This window comes from Hydra vulgaris, chromosome 11 (assembly GCF_038396675.1).
Source record: "Hydra vulgaris chromosome 11, alternate assembly HydraT2T_AEP".
NCBI lineage: Eukaryota > Metazoa > Cnidaria > Hydrozoa > Anthoathecata > Hydridae > Hydra > Hydra vulgaris.
In genome coordinates, this window is record NC_088930.1 from 30274118 (window position 1) to 30297089 (window position 22972).

At 28.4% G+C, this 22972-nt stretch overlaps 1 protein-coding gene across 1 annotated transcript in view; it reads right to left on the reverse strand.

The window, feature by feature from the left end:
• Nucleotides 1-20924, reverse strand: part of LOC136087574 (metaxin-2 homolog) — a 47310-nt gene extending 26386 nt beyond the window's left edge. The window contains exons 1-2 of the mRNA XM_065810724.1: nucleotides 20658-20924; nucleotides 15161-15208 (exon numbers count right to left, since the gene is read on the reverse strand). Coding sequence (XP_065666796.1) covers nucleotides 15161-15208; nucleotides 20658-20697 — 88 coding nt within the window. The 5' untranslated portion in view covers nucleotides 20698-20924. The remainder of the gene's footprint in view (nucleotides 1-15160; nucleotides 15209-20657) is intronic.
• Between the last annotated feature and the right edge of the window lie 2048 nt (nucleotides 20925-22972).

Here is a 22972-nt window from a genome sequence, read left to right on the forward strand (position 1 = left end):
CATTCAACTGATCAATACTCAGGTAACCTTACGATTTCAATTTCAGACCACATGGCACAATTTATTTGCATTCCTGGCATACCCAAACACCCCAAAAAAGTAAAAACTTACAGACGATGCTTCAAAAAATTTAATAAAAGTTTATTTATTGAAGAAATTTCTAATATCAATTTGGAACTCTCTATTAAAAAAGATGATGATGTTAATAAGTCTATGGTTTTTATTTTAAAAACATTTGATGAAATCTTAGACCGACATGCTCCTTACAAAATACTAACCAACCAACAAATTAAACTAAAATCAAAACCTTGGATAACGTATGGAATACTTAAATCTATCTCAGTTAAAAACAAACTTTATAAAAAGTTTATAAAATCAAAAAATATTTATAAGAAAAATGAATTATTTACAAAATTTAAATTTTATAGAAACAAAATTTCCAATTTATTAAAATTTAGCAAAAAAACATACTATATTACGTATTTTAATAATAATCTGAATAGTGTTAAAAACACCTGGAAGGGAATAAAAGAAATCATTAATATTAGACCTTCTACACACAATACATCTTTTAAACTTAAATTGAACGAAAATCTTATCACTGATCACACTGCCGTATCTAATATATTTAACAATTTTTTTTAGCACTATACATAACAAACTACTTAGCAAAGCCATACCCCCAAAACGCGTATTTAGTGACTTTCTTAACATTCCAAATGCTAAATCGTTTTTTATTAATCCTGTTACTGAAAATGAAATATCTGGTCTCATTACAAACAAGCTCAAAACTGAAAAAAGTCTTGGTCCTAATAGCGTACCTACATTCCTCCTTAAACTAGTCCCACACATTATTTCAAAGCCTCTCTGTACTGTTATAAATAACTCATTTAAAAGTGGTATTTTCCCAGATATTTTTAAAGTTGCCAAAGTTATTCCAATATTTAAAAAAGGCTCTTTACTAGATTTCACAAATTATCGACCCATCTCCTTGCTTTCTAATATAGGTAAACTATTTGAGAAGGCAATGCATATTAGGCTTTATGCTTTTCTTGAAAAATTTAAATGTTTTTACACCCATCAGTATGGATTTCGTGCCAATCACTCCACAACTCATGCTCTCATTGAAATGACTGAACTGATTAGAAAAGCAATCGATGACAAATATTTTGCATGCGGTGTATTTGTCGATTTACAGAAAGCGTTCGATACAGTAGATCATTCAATTTTGTTAAAAAAATTAGAATATTATGGGATCAGAGGCGTACCCCTTAAATGGTTTATTTCGTACTTAAACAATAGAACACAATTTGTTGCTATTAATGACTCAAAATCTACCCTTGTAAAATGTTCTAATGGTGTTCCACAGGGTTCAGTATTGGGACCACTGCTTTTCCTTCTTTATATTAATGATCTTCATACGTCCATTAAGTTTGCTACTGTTTACCACTTTGCTGATGACACTAACCTAATGCTAATTAATAAATCCTTAAAAAAAATTAACAAACACATTAACCATGATCTTGCCAATCTAGTTCAGTGGCTTCGCTCCAACAAACTTTTTCTAAACTCTAACAAAACTGAACTTATTATCTTTAAATCAAATAAAACAAAAATCTATAAACATATGAACTTTAGATTAAGTGGCAAAAAAATTGAACCTGTTAACTCAATTAAATATCTTGGTATAAAAATTAATTCAAATCTTTCCTTTTTATCCCACTGTGAAGACTTAGCAATGAAACTAAGTAGATCTAATGGTATGTTGGCCAAAGTTCGCCATTATGTTAATCTTGAAACACTTTTGAACATATACCATGCTATTTTCGGCTCACATCTTATATATGCATGCCAAATTTGGGGGCAGTCCCATCAACAAGCTCTTATTAGGTTATCCCACCTCCAAAACAAGGCTTTAAAAATTATTTATTTTCAGAATATTAAATTTAATTCTAATGTGCTCTATCTAACTTCTAAAGTATTAAAACTATGTGACTATATTCAATTTTCAAACTGCCAATTTGTCTGGAACCACCAACACAATAACCTACCTTTAACTTTCATCAATTTCTTTTCCAAAAGTGCCAACTCTCGTTATCACCTTCGTTCCAATAGTAATTTAAACCTGTCTGTCTCTAAACATTGCTCTCATAAATACGGACATAAATCTATAAAGTATCAAAGCATTAAAACTTGGAACAACCTTCCTTATGAACTAAAAGCTCTCAATTCATTCTCAACCTTTAAAACTAGATTATTCTACTTTTTATTAAAGAAATATAGTTAGTGTTTATAATTTCTATTATCAATTTTTGTTGTCTTTAGTATTTTTTTTTTTTTTTTTAATTTTTATTATATATTTTGTTGTCATTACTATTGCTTATTGTTATTTCTATAAATATTTACATTACTATTATTAACTACTTTTAACTATTACTACTAATATTAATATTGTTATCATTATTATTATTATTATTTTTGTTATTATTGTTATTATTATTAAATATATTACTATTATTATTATTGTTATTGTTGTTATTATTATTATTATTACTAAGATTAATTGTATATAAATAAACTATTTTTTAAGGTATTTACTTGAGATTAGTATTTCAATACTATTTGTAAATAGCCGTGAAAATTTATTTTCAGAATATATATGATTGATTGATTGATTGATTGATTTATCGGACCATATTTGAGTGTGTTATGCCGTTTTAATAATTTTTCATACATCAAAGTAAATTTTGAAAAACTTGTTTAACGTGTTTATAATCACTGATGTTTGACAGTACAGCATTATTCAAATGCCATATTTAAAGGTTATGGTGTAAGGATTATTTTAGTATATAATGTTCCACAAAATTAGTTGACAGTTTAAGGCGAAAGTTGTTCATCTCTAAACATGACAATGGGGCAGATTGGCCCATGCAACCGGGGCATGTTGGCCATGTGGCCAACTTGCCCCGTAGATTTTTAAAATAATTCGGGTAAGTTTGTGACGGAAAAACTGTTTTTGTTATAAAAGTATCAAAACTTGTAAAACATACTAGATCAGAAATTAGCCTCATAAACAAATTGGCATTTGTTTTTATGCGTTTTTTTGGGTTTTATATGTCGATTATAAGAAAATATCACTGGAATACATAAGATTTAAATTTAAATAAATTATCTCATTAAAAAATGTAGTTTTATCTTAGATTTACATATGTCTAAACTTAAATATTGTATATATTTTATTATATATTTTTATTATATATAATAATATATTTAACATATAATATAACTTATATATGCAAATTTAATTGATATTTAAACTTTTACATACTAGTTATACTTACATATATAAATTTAATACTTTATACATAATACACTTAACTTTTCATGCTTAACACTTAAACTTGTATATGATGTATAAATTTAATACGGCATGAGTTATGTAAATTGTTAATGATTAAAAGTAAATTTTTTTTATTTTTTTTTTTGTTATTCACCTCCTCAAGGCCATGAAGGCCACTACAGATGAGGAGGCTACTCAATAGTGGTTATAACCCTCTCTCAACTCTATAACTCCGAAACACAAACCTCGACGAACAAGGCCGCTGCGCGGAGAAACAAGTTGAGCGCGGTACTACCAGGGACATGGTGGGGATCGAACTCGGAACCTCTCGCTTCTGAAGCGAGCACTTTACCACTACACCACTACCGCATACAAGTAATAATAAGTATTTTAAAAAAGAAAAATATAAAATGTAATTTTTTAAATATATAAGTATGCAGGTATATAAATAATTAAATAAAAAAGAAATAGTTAAATATAAAACATGTAATAAAGTAATGTACTTTTGGTTTTTGCATTTTTTTTAGACCTACCTAAAAATGGTACGAAATTATATTTGCAAGCCACAACGTGGAAAAGTGTCAGAAGAAACACAGTTATAGGCAGTGATACAAGTTACAAAATATAAAAGATCAATTAGAGCAGTTAGTAGAGTTTAATATACCACGTAAGACTCTAGGAAGATATTGCATATCTAAAAGGTTGCCATCTACATCTAATACTTCAGTTCAAACTGAAGTAGAACTTGATTGCCAAGTTATTCTTTCAAATTCTAACAATGATAACAAACTTGAGTTTGATGTTACTGCAACAGTACATAAACCTAATGCAGAACATATGCCTGATAACGCAGCTATAGGGAGAGGTTTACTATCACCTAAATTAGATAAAAAAACCTGGCACAAGTTTGGCTATGCTAAAAAATTTCAGGTATTTATATTTTCTCCAACAAATTTGAATATAGTTTAGTACTGTAATTTATTTAAACATTTAATAAGATACTTCAATATAAAATACTGCTTTGATATATTTAAAATTTCGAATTATTTTAGAGACTGGGACAGATACCTAATATGATTTTAATGTTTATGTCTAATGGTAATATATATTTTATATTTCTTTAGGTATTTGAACCTAAGCAGGAAGTTTTGCTTGAAGAATACCTAATGAAAGCAAGTGATATTTACTTTGGTCTTTCTCCTAAAGAAGTTCGACGGTTTGCTTATACATATGCTGTTGCTTGTAGCAGGAAAATTCCTCACTCATGGATAGAACTTCAATCTGCTGGTAGTGATTGGTTCTCCGGATTCTTAAAAAGGCATCTAAAGCTTTCTATTTGCTCTCCTCAAGCAACAAGTTTAGCTCGGTGTACAAGTTTTAATAAATATAATGTGAATTTATTTTTTGACAACTTAAGCAACGTTTTGAATAGGTTAAAATTAAGTGCTTCAGACATTTGGAACATTGATGAGACTGGAATCACAACAGTGCAGCGGCCTGATCGTGTTGTTGCAGGTAGAGGCTTTTGCCAGATAGGTCGCGTTACATCAGCAGAAAGAGGAGCATTAGTGACTATGGTTTTGGTGGTTAGTGCGATTAAAAATAGCATACCTCCATATTTTATCTTTCCAAGAGTTAATTTTAAATCTCACTTTATTCGTGATGGACCAATAGGATGTGATGGATCAGCACATTCTTCAGAATGGATGACAGAGACAAATTTTCTTAAATATATCAAACATTTTTCTATCCATGCACCTTGTTCCAATGATCGCCCATGTCTGGTATTGATTGACAACCACAGCTCTCATCTTGATGTAGCAGTACTTGATTTTTGTAAAGAAAATGGTATCACACTTTTATCTTTTCCAGCACACTGTAGTCATAAATTACAACCATTAGATAGAAGTGTTTATGGTCCTTTTGTGAACTCAGCATGTGATGCATGGGTTACTGTAAACAAACGACCTATGACTATCTATGACATACCTGGTATAGTAAAAACAGCACTTCCTAATGCTATAACTCCAAGGAACATAGTGGTTTCCAAGCAACAGGTATTTATCCATTTAACAGAGATATTTTTCCAGATAGTAAGTGATTTTTTGCCATCATATTTAACAGATAGACCAGACCCTAGCACTAAAATGTCATCTGTGGATTTTAGCATCACTAAACAAACACCTAGAAACGAAGTTTCAGCTGTGGATTGTAAACAAACACCTAACAACGAAGTTTCATCAGTGAATTGTAAACAAAAAAATTCAAAAAGTTTAATTCAAATTAATCAAAATCTAAGAAAGGAAATTTTCCAGATTTAGACAGCACATCAGGTGCTACTCTAAACTCTTCACTTATACCATCTCCTGAAGAAGTGAGGCCTTTTGAAAAAACTCAGCCTAGAAAAAACAATTTAAATAAGCTCAAAAATCGGAAACAAATTTCTGCTATATTAACTGATACACCATTCAAAAAAGCCTTACAACAGGCACAGAAAGCAGCAAAAGAAAAAAACAGAAGGGCTTAAAAAATAAAAAACTATTTTCTATCAAAGAAGCCGGTCCAAGTAACTCTAAAACGAGGAGGATTTTTGCCAGTCAATCTGTAAAAGAAAAATGCAACAAGAAAAACAAAGATGGTAATGAGGAAGATGTCTTGTGTCTTAGTTGCTTCAAACCGTTTTCAAACAGCCTTCCAGGTGCTGTGTGGATACAGTGTTCAAGCTGTCAGCAATGGGCCCATGTGAGTTGTGTAGAAAAAGATGCAAAGGGATTAGATTATAAATGTTTATATTGTTGTTAACTAAAATGTTATTATTATATTTTGTTTTTACTTCTTTTTTTTTGTAGTTTATTGTTTAAAAGTTTTATCAAGTTATAAAGTTGTTTGTTTCATCAAATTGTAAAGTTGTTTTTGCTCAATGAACGTTTTCCCACCTCAAAATCTGCCATAAGTTGTATGTGGGCCAACCTGCCCCAATCCTTGGGCCAACCTGCCCCGATAATGGTGTAGGTTGGCCCACACGATATGACCTAACAAAAACAGTTTTTAATGTGTTAAAAGCTATTATGAACTTTTATTAATGCTTTTTCCGGATAGTCTAAGGACTAGTCAACCTTTTTCAAAAAAAAAATAAACTAAAAAACAAAAAGTTACACATCAAGGAAAAAAAAGCGGGCCAACATGCCCTGATCTCCTCTACTTATTAAATCAAAAAAATTTTTTTTTAATATTTAAAAAGATTTTGTAAAAGTTTCTTCTATAGTTTATCTAATTAATCTTTTTCTTTGTTTGTTTTGGTATTGTTTCTTTGCTAAGGAGGTAAGACTTTCAGATAATCTTTTTTTGGTAAGACTGGTGGAGCTTTTCCCAGATATCCAGAAAGCAGAGCGGACTCTGTCAACTGATATTAATCTGTTCTGTTTTTCATCTTTGTTGTTGTAACGATGGATAAATTGCTGCATCATGCTGACGGCTCTTTCCGAATGGTCATTGACAACAATAAGGCCATTGGCGTAATTTTCAAAAAGTTTAAATGAAGACTGTGTATGCCAGTATTGCGGTGGAAGTGAAAGCCAGTCTTTTATTCTTTCTTCAGTTAAACCACTAAAACTAAACATAAGGTAAGAAAACTCATCTACCAAAGGGGCTAAGCTTGGTGGATCTTTCTCAGTACTAGCATTTTTTTCTATCTTATTTCTGATGTCTTTCTTTTTTTTGTTTTCATTTTTAAAGTGTTCAGCCTTAGGCATTTTAAATGAAAGAATTGCAGCTGCAATTTTTTGTTTTTCATGCGAAGGCAAATCCTCATCCAATAGAGCTAGTGGAATCATAGTTGAGTCCAAGTACCAAGTGTGCTTGTAAAGCGAATCAAGCACAGCATCAACTGCTTTTGGATTCCAACAAATATTTCTAAATTAATGCATCTGATGGATAGCTTTAATATCTAAGTTGGGGGCCTTTGACACATTACTTGATTCTAAATACCACTTGGCATAAAAACAGACCACAAACTCCGCTATAAGCTTGATTTCTTTTTTTAGATTTTTGTTTTTTTGAACAAAGTCAAGTTGAGAAAACAAAAGCTGCATTTTCAGATAGTATATTGCTTTACCAAGAAAACGGGCATGATGGATAGCTCCACTTTTCCTGATTTTATAAACGGAAGGTGATAGATAAGTCACAACTAATTCAGCCTGCTCTCTTCTGTCTTCACGTTTATCTTCTCCTGCTATCCCCTTTCTTTCTATATATGCTTTGCAAAAGTTCATAGAATCTTCAGCAGCTTTTTCACTTATACTACCACTCACCTCCTTCCAGTTAAACTTGCACAGATCATTTGGGGAATAATTAAAATTAGGATGTTCAAATAGGCTCTAAAATTTTTGAAACAATAAGTTTTCAGGTCTTGTAGTCAACTCATTTGTTGTATGTTTCCAAAAATGCACCATTCTTAATTCTGTTATGTGATGCCTGCATGCTAATTTTAAAAGATATGTATTTAAATCGTTGGATATCTTTATGATTGAACCATTTTTGATCCCAGTATTGCTTGCAGTTGTATCAAACAAAGACCTCCTACTTTTGATTCAAGCTTATATTCCTTTAGTAGGTTCATAATATTTGTATATTGATCCTCACCAGAAGAGGAAGATAAAGGATGAACACCTAGTAGGTGCGTCTTACCCTCAATGTTAACAAGAACTGCCAACCTGTCAATCTTGAACTTTTTTCCTTCATTAATTTTATAAAGAGTTTTTCCATCAAAATGTATAACACATGGATAAGAAGAAGCTTCAATTGCATTTTTTACATACTCTTTTGCTAAGGTTGACGTATTTTCATTTGCTAATTTCATCTTTCTAAAGGCTGTTGATTTACTGCAATTTATATCTGTAAGTTCAACACCAGCTTCAGTTAAAATGGCACTTGTAACTTTTTGCAAAACATTTGGCGAAACATCACTTAACGTAGCCATTAGGGCAACATTCCTGGCATACACATCTATTGGAATTTCTGCAGTTACTGTACAGTTAGATTGAGATGGTTCTTTTTGATAATAGTTACTAGGCTCAAAATCAGAATCATAAGATCATAAGATCAGAACTCAAATCAGAATTGAGTTCAATTTCATAATTAGATTTTGTTGATCGCACATCCTTCATTCTATTTTTCTTTCTGTTACTCTCTGCTGTCTACAAGCATAAAATAATATTAATTATAACAAAATGTTTTGTAAAGAAATTATTACTTAATACTTTTATTTTTTAAGTTTTACCTTTCTACTAAATTTCTTATCCTCTGTCCCAAGAATAAACTTTCTTTCTCCTTCCTGATCTTCCAAAAACATCAAGTCTTCGTGCTTATTCTTGTCTTATCTTTTTTTGTCGGTCCAAATAATGTTCTTCAAATCTGGCTTGCCTACCCAAAAAACCCTTTTTAAGTAATTCTCGAAGTTTTTCTGATTTGTTAAATCTTTAGAAGAGCCTCTTTTTTCGTTTTTTTTTAATTAGAATACTGCTTGTCAAGTTTAATAAGATTTTGAATAGTTGAGTCTCACTAACAACTTCAAACACTGCTTTTATCCAGGGTTTCTTAACCTTAGCTAAAACAGAGTTACAATCCAAATTTTCACATCTTTCAAAATTTTTACAAAGCGAGCATGTAACCAAACTGATTTTTTTGTTTTTTTTTAAGCAGTATAGATTGTAGGTATGCTAGATGTTGTAGAATATCCATTCCTGTTGGAAGTTGAATATCTAAATGCATATTTGTTTTTGTTCATTATACTTTATTTAGATCTTAAATATATAATATACAAATATAATTGTTCAAGTTTCTAACAAACTAGAAATTACCTGTAACTTCTGGTTTAGCTGCTTTAATAATAAACAATTTCTTTTTTTTATTAGATCTTAACTTAAATTTGTTTTCAAACTTGCACTTTTCGTTTCTTTTAACATATTTATGGCAAAGTTTAGTATATATCATTATCATTAATCTAAATAACCAAGAATATATTTGTAAATATTATAAAAGCCGGAAAAATACTTAATATATTATTTAAATATTTGCTATATTTTATGTAGTTTTATTTCACTTGTTAAATGGTATATACAACACATTATATCTTAATCTGTGTTTCATATCGCTACTTATTAAATTAAAAATATTGTAGTTGTAAGTTAAGAGCATATTTTTTTGTGTGGTAATAGTGTTAAACATACCTAAAATGAGTAATTCTATTTTTATTTTGAATATACACTTTTGAAAACTGTATTATGAATCTAAATAAAAAACTGTATTATCAATCTATAAACTTTTTAACAATTAAATTCAAAGTTTGAATTTAATTGTTAAAAAGGTTATAAAAACAACGTCACACCACGTAATAAACATTTTTTAGCCGTTTTAAAATGTAAATTTTTTGAAGTGAAAGAAAAAGACTTTTTTAATCAATAATACAGATCTAAACCTTGAATAAAAATTTATTATAAATGTTTATGCCTTTCCCTCAAGATATATAAAGTAATCCGTTTTTGGTCATTTTTGGGTCCTTTTTTTTCCAAACGTGTGCTTTGAGGGCAAGGAAAGAGTGGTTCAATGGCGCTGAAATTTTTTGTGAGTAAGTTTAAACATATTTGCTTCAAATCTTGACGGTTTGGTTTATCAAATTCTAAATATTTTTTTTCCTGAACACCCCTATCATATATATATATATATATATATATATATATATATATATATATATATATATATATATATATATATATATATATATATATATATATATATATATATATATATATATATATATATATATATTAGACAAGTTCAAAAAAAATACTCTTTAATAATTAAGTGGCTAGATGTTTAAATGTTGTTAATTGATGGAAAAAAGTAAATCATTAAAGTTTCAAAGCATTATTTGAATATTTAGTAAAAGTTCAATTAAATTTACTTTTCAATGGGGTCCTAAAATTAAAAAAAAAGTTCCTTAAAAGTAGGTCAACCTGGTACTCAAAAGTAGCAAAATAATATATAAATTTCAAAAATAATAATTGTTTTATAAAAAAATAATTAAAAATTTTTTTATTTTTATTAAAACCTTGTAAAAATGTACTTTTTTTATTTCTAGTTAAAAAACCACAGTTTTTGTGCAATTAAATCTAAAATAATAATTGTAGTATGAAATTATCATTATTTTTGAAATTTTTATATAATTTCGCTACTTTTAAGACCCAACATGACATAGAGAGAGAGAGAAAGAAAGAAAGAGAGAAAGACGACATAGTGTTAGTAAGCTTTAACTGCAGTTGTTGATTAACAAGAAAAAGATTATTTTTTCCATGATCAACATTCATGATTTTGAATTTTTGAAAGTTTAAAAATTCGTATTTTTGACCATTCCAAAAATTTTTTGAACTTAAAAGTATTTACCTTATATTGGAGTTACACATCATAGATAGTAATTCCAATAATCTATTTATAATCAGATTATTTATAAATAGCACAAATATCAGCAAACAGAATACAAACTTTGGTGGGCTCCACTAATATTTAAGGACTCCACTAACATTTGGAGGACTCCACTAGTTACTACTATCTGTGCTTGTGAAAGAGACACTCATGCAGCACTATATCAAATGCCTTAACAAAAATTGTTAAGGCATTTTACCTTTTTTTTGAACAAAACCTGAAATTTATTTTTGTACCTGTTCATACGTAATGAACATTTTCTTGAAAAAAATTAAATATCAGAACAGTAAAAGTTTATCTCCAGGAGGCTAGAGAACAGAAATTGATCTCTAGGAGACTGGAGAACAAAAATTGATCTCCAGGAGGCTTGAGAACAAAAATTGATATCTAGGAGGCACAAAAACAAAAATTGATCTTCAGGAGGCTCAAGAACAAAAATAGAAAAAAAAAATTGTTTATAATTTGCAAAATGTTTTAATTAGAAATGACTCTTAATTAAATTGATTAAGCTAAATAACAATTAACAAAAGCTCCAAAATGACTTCTCAATTAAACCTAGAAAAATACAATGGATTAAGAAGTCCCAAAGCCCCGCACGGCTATTTTACATAAAGACTCTGGATTCAGAATTGATAAGCTCCTGTAACTAATATATGTTTAAATAAGAGCTACTAGGTTTAACATTTCTTCCTTTACATTTACGTCTGCAGATACATAGCAAATAAAAAAAGCTAATTGTGGAACATCCTGTTTGTAGACTTGTCAAAAGCTAAACTGAATGCTGGAAAGAATTGCCAATATTTTGACTAATTTCACCAATAAGCATGACAACCTATGCAATCAGGTGAAGTTTTGTATTTTCAAAACTTTGACCAGATTTTCACTACCATAAAAAAAACGGAAATTTTTTTTATTTGAAAACAGATAAAGTAATTAGAAACAATTGTTGAAAGCCATTGCATCTAAAAACTTTTAGTTTTTAGATGCAATGTCAATTTTTTCAGATTTTTTTCTGGTAGTGAAAGGATTAAATAATTTTTTTTTTTGCAAAGGCAGAACACATTTTAGTTTTACCAGAACACTTTGTCTATGTCTAACTGTTAAAGTTAATTACTCTTATAAAGAAGTCTGTCTTGCTATCGCTTCTGTAGACTTATGCTAAGTCTACAGAAACTAGGTAAAACAGAACTGATGAGTAATCTTTTTTTGTGTTTACAGAGGTAAAGAGTATTTTTTGAATGCAGTGATAGAGATTTTTAGTATGCAGTGGTAGAGATTTTTTGTATGCAGTGGTAGAGAATTTTTTCGCATGATTGGACTTTTTTTGAACAAATTGTAGAATTGAAAAAAAAAAAAGAAAAATAACTGAAAACTTGTCAACTAATCCATACAATTATAAAGTTCCTATTATGTTTCTTTATTTTATATTCATAAATAAAAATTAAACATCAAACTATTATCGAACATGAAATTAGCCAAAGATTGGGTATTAACTAAATTTAACTTGAATTTATAAATGAAGACAAAAAAAAACAATTTTTTACATTCATTATTGATACTTGTTGCAACTTAAGGATTTTTTGTAAGAATGACTTTTGGGTGTTATACAATGGGTTCTTATACATTTTTGAAATACCTGGAGGTAACTTTAAATCATTTCAAAAAAAAACAAAACATAAAACTTAATATAATAATTCATAGCAGTTAAAAATTACTGCACTTTGAAGTTTTATATTTTCTTGAAAATCATTTCTTACATGTTTGGATGTAACACTTTCAAGCAGTCATAAAAGTTGATTAAAATTAGAGAAAGTGCTGAATTTTTAGGAGAGCGTGTTATACCATTTTGTATACATGTAATAAAAAAATTGAGCTTTCAACATGCAACTATGTACTTTTTCTGTTACCCAAAATCACCCTTTTTTTTTTTATTTTCTTTATTTTTCTATTCACCTCCTCAAGGCCGAGAAGGCCACTACAGATGAGGAGGCTACTTAATAGTGGTTATAACCCTCTCTCAACTCTATAACTCCAAAACACGAACCTTAAGGAACAAGGCCGCTGCGCGGAGAAACAAGTTGAGCGCGGTACTACCAGGGACGTGGTGGGGATCGAACTCGGAACCTCTCGCTTATGAAGCGAGCGCTTTACCACTACACCACTACCGCATATGTATTAAAACCCTATAAGTATTTAAAGGCACTAAGTTTCAGGTTAATCTTGGCTTGTAACAGAGTGTTGTAGCCTTTTTAGAATTCAATTCAAAAAGAACTTCAAGTTTTATTTACTATAAAAATAATCAATCTCCTTTCAGATGTCTTAAATACCTTTAAATGTCCTAAAATTTCAAATGCTTTAAAAATTATAAAACATTTGCTAACTTTAACGATCAAAAAATCAAAAAAACTACACTATTTTTAAATCTATAAACAAATCTATAATAAAAAATAATTGTTTATTCTACAGCGTTTGTTTATTAGTTGTTTATTAGTTTTATGTCATCGATGTTTATTAGTTTATTATTATTAGTTATTATGTCACCGTTTGTTTATTAGTTTTATGTCATCGATGCAAAAAATAAATATTCCATATGTCATTGGAGTGTATAAAATCATATAGATGTTACTTTTGTCTTCAGCAAATTCCTGTTCAGGGTGTGGCTTTTTTTTTTTATCTAGCCATGAAGTCGATAAGCATCATGATGCTTATTGACATCATCATGAACTATTAAGCTTACTTTTTTAACGGAGTCATTTCATTTCTGAAACTCTTTGCTACAAGAACAAATTGCAAAATGTCAAGAATATTTAGTTTCTCAACACTGACTCAAAATCTTGCAAAACTGGGTAAATCCATAATTTATTTAAAATGACATACACAAATGACATAAACAAAGCTAACATTTAATTTATGTTAAACAATTTATGTTATTTTCAATGAAAACTATGGATTTACCAATAAATACTTAACCAATTCTAAACTTTTGCAAGAGACTGTAAATACATTTTCTATTAAGTCCACAATAGCTTAAATTTGCTCAGGTTTTTTAAGCAAGTCTTGTTGGTGTTGTTTGAACATTTTGTTAAGTGACTTAACAATATGTTGTCAAATTATTATCATTTAATTAGACCAAATGACTTTTATCTTGCTTTAGAAATAATAAAAAAAGTTTCAAGTCATTTGAAGTCTGATAGAATTATTTGACAGCATAGCGCTTCTTTATTTAGCAAAATGTTCAAACAATACCAACAAGGTTTGCTTAAATATTTCTTATATGAAGAATTCATAGTTAGAGAAAAAGAGTTTTAGAGAAGTATTTCTGACTTTCTCTGAACTTAAAAAGAAGTATTTTTTTAAATTAACCACTTGACCATAAGTTACTTTCTTTGTTAATTTGGCGCATAACATACTTTTCAGACTTGTATTTTTACATATTTTATTGAAGAACATGCTAAGAATATACAAAACTATATAACATCTAAGAATATATAAGAATATATAAAAATATATAACATCTAAGAATATATAAAAACAATGATAAGATTTTTCCTGCTGGAAAGATTGTTTCCTGATTGTTTTGAAGTAGTTATCAGTAAAATTACACAAACCACAGCTACAGAGTGAAACAATTTTTAAATGTAAAAATAAAATAAGATATTAAATTTTTTTTATTAATTTTGCTTAAAAAAAAAATTAATCTTTAAACATTTTGATTAGTTATTTATTTATGTCATTGTCCATTAAAAATGATGTTGTTGTCCATTAAAAATGATGTCATTTCCATTAAAAATGATGTCATTGTTCATTAAAAATGATGTCAATGTCCATTAAAAATGATTTCATTGACCATTAAAAATGATGTCATTGTCTAGTTTATCGATTTGTTATTTAAAAACTTCATTTATTATTTTTAAAACATTTGATAAAACATTAATAAGGTTCACAACTAATAAACTTTATTTTTTTATATATTCATATACTTCAGGGCTCAACTTAGTGGTCAGAAATTGGCACCTATCCTCCCTAACCCAATCAAGATCAACCAGGGGCAACCAACCATAATTCATTTTCAACAAAATGAGCAGATTTTGGTTGCCTTTCTCAGGTATGCTTCAAAAAAAAGGTTCCAGGAGGCACAATGTCTGACTACTAAATTGAGCCCTGCCAATTAACAAAAAAGATTTCAAAACATTTTGTGAATTAAGTTTTCAGCCATTTTTGATTTTGGTCTGCTATCTACAGTTTTTGTACTGCAATAAAAAATATAAATGTGAAACAGTATTTAATTTTAAGATTATTGGTTAAATATGTCATAAACAATTTATATTACAAAACAGTTACCTTCTAAAGATCTGTACAAACCTACATCCTGTGGCCATTCCTTATCTCCTACAAAAAGAACAGACAATAAATACTGAAAGCTAATTTTTAATGTTATAAATTGCATACAATCTTACATATGTCATTTACTGCATGCAATTGCTTTACAAATATAACAACAATAAAAAAAGTCAATAATAACAATATTTATTCTTTTTTTTCTCAATTCATTATTTTAAATAATTTCAATGATACTAAAAGAAGTGATATTATATATATATATATATATATATATATATATATATATATATATATATATATATATATATATATATATATCAGGGGCTATTCTAGACCATTTTCAACTGTGCTGACTGTATTTGGGCGCCGCCCAAATTCAGAAATTGAGGCTCCTTTTTCTTTTCTTTTTTTTTTTAACGACAAATATCATGTTGTTTTTTTTAGAAAAAATGCCTTCATACAGCAAATTTTCTTACAGAAAGGCGCCGACACGGGGGTACTGCTCCCCAAACTATTTTCCTAGAATAGCCCCTGTATATATATATATATATATATATATATATATATATATATATATATATATATATATATATATATATATATATATATATATATATATATATATATATATATATATATATATATATGTATATATATATATTTAAAACCATTAACCCCCCTATTGCCAGTCCTGGCCATATCTGAAACCTAAAATGAACATAAAAGTTCTAGATATTATTAGTTCAATGAAACAATGTAATGAAAGATAATTTAAAAAAAGTCTTATTTACACCAAGATAAGTCTGTTCTGGATCCTGCACCCTGAAAAATCATCCCATGATGCGTTTCATGTCCAAAAATGGTTGAGCTTGCTGCAGAGATATCTGTAATAGCACGCTTAACTACCTGAGAGTGACGGGGTATACCAAAAATGAAATCAAACTGACAGTGTTGAAGATTTTAATTCTCAATAGCTGTTATTAATGGCGGTGGTGCAAGAGGAGCAGCTGCAGTTCAGTCAATCATATCAACATAAGTCAAAGCATTGGCGTTAAGCTTAATGCTTGACTTATTAAAAACATGCACAGTAGAACTACACAAAATACATTTCAAATTAATTATTTTGTCACAACAGAAATGTCGCACAAAACCATCATTATCATAAACACTAGAATAAAGAATGTTTTCGGAGTGGACAAAATAGTTGTTGCTCTGAACACAAGTTCTAATACTTTCCAATATTCTGCTCCAAGCTCATGACAATGCTTCATCAAGTAAAAAAAGTTCTTGGCACCATAAGCACAAGAAGAAACTAATATTTATGATACATGATTTTATTACTAATAAGTGCTAAATACAAAACTAATTAAAAATTTAAGGCCACGCAAATAAAAATACCTGAGGTTTTATTATTTCAGATAAACATTTTGGAGCATCTGGTAATGAACTTAAGAGCTCATTATTAATATGTTTGTGATGTGATATATTTCTTTCCTTCTGTTGATTCTTGTTGTTGAGTTTTAAAGCAGATGAACCTATTGTAGACATCTGAAATAGCCCTTTTGGTCCTGTTTTCAAACACTAATCTTGTATATAAGCTTTTTCTTCTATTGGGACCTTTTCTTTTTTAGGGCATATGCAAATAATGTGTTATATTTTGCATTTTTCTTTTCTTTTTGCACTTTACATAAATATTGTTACATGACACGATGTCCAGTGAACAGCAACAAGCAGATATGTCAAAATGTTTATTTAGTTTAGAATCCAGGTTTCGTTTGATATTTGCTTTTGCATGTTTACAGTTTATGTTTTTTACAGTTGCAAATAGATTTTTAACTTTTGTTTAATAGAGTTATTGTATATTAAAGGCAATTGTGGATTGACAGATAACCATACAGATTTAAAAACACCTGAAACAGGTTTAACATATGCTGAAAAAGCTTGGTTTAATGTCAGAACAATCTAGGAAGTAATAAAATTGAATCAATTGTCTGTATGTGCTTGGATCTGTTGTAATTAAACCACAATTAAATCAAAAAAGCATTCTCCGTAATACTCTTCACTTTTGGATTGCATAAGAACCTTTTTTTTTATTTTTAGCATTTCTTATTTTCTAAAACTAAACATTTTGTTCATATTATTATTACGATTACGATTACGATTATTACGTGCATTTACCATTTATATAAGACCTATTATTGAATATTGCTCTCCAGTTTGGTCGCCACACCAAACTATGTTAATAAAATCTATTGAAAATATTCAAAAACGATTCACAAAAAAAAATGCTAATATTAGTTGTTCAAGCTATTCTAGCCGTTTACAGATGCTTGGTTTGGATTCTCTGGAGCTCAGACGTTTAAAACATGATTTAGTCATGTTTCAAAATTATGCATAATTTGGTTTGCATAGATAAAAACTTGTTTTTCGAAATTAACAATAATATTTATACCCGTGGTAATACTTTTAGGATTCGAAAGCAACGATGTCAACTCAACATTTGCAAATATTGTTTTTCTCAACGAGTTGTAAATATCTGGAATAATCTGACATCAGAAGCTGTAAATGCTGATAACATTTGTATTTTTGAAAAATAAAATAAAACTGTGCAATTTCGATAAACATTGTGTCTATAAAGTAAATGAATGAATTCTTGAATGTTTCTATTATAAACTATATTTGTTCCTATGTACTTTATTTTCTTATTTAAGGGCATATTGTCAGTGTTTATTTATTGGACCTGTATGTCCTTTAGAACATGTATTTTTTTTAAACTTGTTCTAATAAATCTTTATTTATTTATTATTTACGAGACAAGTTATTTGCAATAAATTTAAAACACTTTAATAAAGTACAAAACTATTTAAATTTTGCACATAATAATAACTTACTTGTTAATGATATTTATACAATTAGTAAAACTTATTGTTTACTGCAATAATTATAATTAATTTAATGCAATAATTACAATTAGTAAAACTTATTGTTTACTATTTTAACTATATTATATCATTCTACAAAAGTAAAACTTATAAAAGATAAACCAGTTAAGCATGTAGACTCGGGAAAATTAAAAAGTACATTTTAACGAATATTTGTTAGCCACTTATAAATTTGATTTTTTTGGCGTTTTAAATATTACGCTAAAAGCAGTAAAAGAAACTTTACTAAAGACTACAAAACTACGAAGTTAAATAATAAAATGCGAGGCATTATTTACAATATAATAACAACAACAATGATAATAACATTCCTTATATAGACTAAAACAAAAAAAACTAAGAACAATTTTTATTTTTATTTATTAACCAAGGTTCACTTGAGTGATTTGGACAGGTTTCCAAAATCTTATTTAAATGTAAATATGAAAAAAATTGAAGCAATTTTTAACAAACAAATGACTTTCTGAACTGTTTTGCGAATCGGAACTGAGTATTTTTATTATGATACTACCATTAAAAGAATTAGCATCAGGTTTATGAGAGGGTAAGAGCTTCTCCTACCCTTAACCAAAATTAAATTGATTATGTAAGTTGCCTTCACCACAACTAAGTCTCACTTGCACCAATGTAGAATCCAATTACATTAAACAGGAAGAAAATGAGGCGCAATAAAAGAAAAACAGTCAAAAACAACTTATTTAAAAAAAGTTCTTAAAATCTGTAAGTCTTGGGAAAAAGGAAAAAAAGTGATTTAAAAAAAACAAAAAAATAATGCAAATAAAATAGTTGAAAAAATAATGTGAAAATTCTTTGAAGTAAATATTCTGCAAACAACATAACAATATCCTAGCAACATCAAAAGTAGCACATGATTTAAAAGTATTGATGCAACCAAATTTAAAATGGTCATGTCAAATTGATAAAGCTCTAAGCAAATCAAATTAAATGCTCACTCATTAAATATGACATTTTAATGGATAGTAAGAAATTGTATACAACTTTTGTAAGACCTTGATTTTAAGTTTGCAATCCAAGCACGGTGTCCTTATTACAAACAAGATATCTTAAAGTTACAAAAAAGATATCTTAAAGTTAAAGAGGAGAAAACAATGCCAAACCTGTAAAAATATTTTTTTTTACTGCGTTCTCCTTCATAAAAGACGGACATCTGGCAACCCTACTTATTAGTAAATTAGTTATTAACTTTCAAGAAAATGTATTTAATGTACTTAACAACCCTAAACAACATAGTTTATGAGATCTAATTTTGCAGTATAAAAGTTTATGCGGAAAAGTTGGATAAACTCAATATGTAAAACTTAATTAAAACATTAACATTTTCATGGTTCATCAGCAAAAAGTTAACCAAGGCATACTGTAACAGTAACGCTAGATATAATTATTTCTTAAGTAGAACTATAAAGGTTTGGAATGGTTTACCACCATTTATTATTGAATCAACAACAATAAATGAACTTAAAAATAAACTCAATATTTTAAACTATTGTGAAAATTGTTTGTCACACAATATTAAATAAAGATTATGTACATTATAAAGCTGTTATAGCACAACATCATCTGTTATTGTGCTCTCAATGAAACCAAAAAATTATATAGCCAAAAAAAAAGGAAATATAATAAATGAGAAAGAGAAAGTGCAGAAAAGTGAAACTTGATTATTAGTTTATTATCAATTAGTTCTGAGACTAATTTTGTAGTAATATTTTATTGAATTAAAAACTTTATATTTTCAATACTTCATTTGGCTAGTATCCAAAAAGATGCACATTTAAACAATTCAAGCTATTCCAAAGAGATAATAAACAGTAAAGTTACATATATGTCAAGTTAGTTTGTATACCAAGTTATGTTTAGTATTTTATAACTATTCTTGTATGCTAATAAGATTCTAGTTAGAATTTCTAGCTTTTTAATAAATTGTTAAAATTTCAGCGCTTTTTGAAAAACCTCCACATTTTGTGTCTAGCACTAATAGCCTGGATAGCAGTATGAAAATTGTAAATAATACTTAAAAAGTTTTATTTTAGAGCTAATATATATTAATCAAATATCTTCACTTATTTGATATTTTAAGTCATCTGTTTATTGTTATCTTGCTTAATAAACTTTATCTTTTCTTTTTTAGTAACTTCCAACTCTGATAGTAATTGCTTGCAGCCTTGTTGGAAGTGAAGATGTTTAGAAAATAATGATAACAACAAACTATAAAGACCTTTTACAAGAAAAAAATAGTCTAAATTTTCTCAAAAAGTATACAACTTTATAATTAATTTGTTTTTCTTTTTTAACCATCTCCACCCTGGAAACTCCTACTTCTTGACAAGAAGAGTAGTATAGTAACAAAGCAAGTCAAACTTCAACAACAAGAACTATGTTGTTGAAGTTTGTCTTTCTTAGTTGCCTTTTTTACTAAATACAAAATTAAATATATTTGGGAACAAGATTAAGAACCAATCCAAAAAAACTCAAAAAAGACAATATACAAAAAATTCTTCATATTTTATATAACAATTGTTAAAAGTTTTTAAAAATACCAAGTGAAGTAATAATTTCTCCAAATAATGCCGATCTCATATTGTCACAGAACACAAACCCGAATTTGAGACTAAGGTTACCAAATTTTATTTCCCCAACAAGTCAAAAATAAGCCAGACAAAAAAAAAACTAAACAAGGTAAAATTTTTTGACCAAAAATCTATTTGTGTAAGTATTAAAATCTAGTTATATACAAAAACAAATGGGGAAAAATAACATCAACAAATTATTACATTTAGCCCGTAATTTGTACCAAAATTTCTCGTATCAAAATTGTGCGTTAGGGTTATGACATTTTTGCAACTTCATATGGCCATGATCCTGTATGGTGGGTTTTGGTATAAAAACACTCAAATAAATTTTCATTTAGCATTGGTGTTGTTAAGACTTGTAAATAATTTGACTGTCGACTAAATCGACTTATATATTTTTTAAAGTCGACTAAAATCGACTTATACATTTTTGAAATCGAAATTGAAGTCTATTAAAAGTCGATTTAGTCGAAATACTTTTTTTTAGAAATAAATTTTAATAAAAATACTAAAGTAGTTTATATTCGCTTTCTTATTTTTTAACATTGTATCATTTAAATGATAATGGAGCAAACATTATGATAGTAGAGTCAATTAATTCCCAGACCCCAGTGATTTAGGGACCGCCATAAATACTTGCTAAATATCAAAAAGTCTGTACAATCATATTTACAGTGTGGTTGGATAGATATAATTTATATTTTAGAGCTTCACAATTTAATTTTGTCCAATTCTCCAAGCCTACTTGGAACGTTCTTGTACGAAAGTATTTATGAAAATGACAAGCAAGGAGTAAACAAACAACGACAAAAAATATATATTAATGAAATACATAACCGAACGAATAAAAACAAACCTTGATTCAGCCGAATCTCCGGGCTTAAATTTTTATTGAGCACTATATATTATTGAAAGTTATAAACATAAGTCAGAGCTGTCATTGTTAATTAATTTAAACATATTTAGTTTACACTTGATTTTGATATAGGTATTCACACTTATTTGTTTTTAATATTTAAATATTACGTTTCATTATAAGTTGAAAAATTTAGATTGAAAAATTTAGAAGGAGCATATAGGTTTTATTGTTAAATTATGATATGAATTAATGACAATAATTACTCGAATAAGGGGTCATCCATAAATGCTGTCAGTAAATATAGGGGGGAGGGAGTGCTCGAAAGTTTGACACTAATTGAAAATGGGGAGGGGGTGTTGAGGCCAAAATGATGTCAATTTAAACTATTTTTTTAGTTTTAATGAGCAGATTTTAACGGTATTTACATCTACTAAATGGTATAGAAATGATGTTTTGTTGGTGGGGAAATTAATATTAAATGCGGGGCATTTGATATTATATTTTATTAAATAATTTATAATATAATATTATATATTATTATAATAAGTTTCCCAGAGACATTAAATAAATAACAACTACTAACGTAAAATAAAAATTACTATCGTTTTATTTATTTATTACCATTTGACTGCGAATCAATTTATGTTAGAAACTCTTTGATTATAAAGTTCACAATCGTTATTCACTCTCTAGCGGATTATAAAATGTGGTTCAAAGTAAACTCATAAAAGTAAACTCATAAAATTGTCATTTTTTGAAATTAAGTTGTCGTTATTTCAAATACGAAACTCTAATTGCTCTCTAGTTGATTGTAAAACGTGATGCAATGCAAACACACAAATTCTATTGAAAATTCGAAACGCTAATTTCTCTCTCGCGGGTTGAAGAAACTCTCTTAAAAAGCTTGAGCTAACGATGAGCAAAATCATTATTCTGATTGCGATGTAAATAATACTAATAAATCAATATTAAAATATGGATAAAACTGCATTACTTAACTTATTGATGGTCTCGTATGAAAATACTCATCCCGATAAAAAAAAAAGGCTAATATCCAGAAAGAAGTCCATAGTATATGGAATTCATTAAAAGAAGAGAAACTGGTGCATAAGGATCTTGAATCAAGAGTAATGTATTTAGTCAATTTATTTAATGAAAAGGCAATGAAGTTTAAGAGCAAGCAATTATCATTTTGGGCCAATTCTCCAAAACAGTCTGCCCCACGTATACTCCACTTGAATTTGACAACAATTCCTCACAGTTTGTTGAGCCCACCAATGAGCGATCTGTTATTGATGATCAACAAAGTGCATTAATCTTGAGTTTGTTGACCACGAAAAATCAAAAAAATGCAACAACAGTGGCTCAAGATCAACTCAATTCTAAGATTGCAGCTTTAAATTGTGAAGTTGCTGGACTGAAG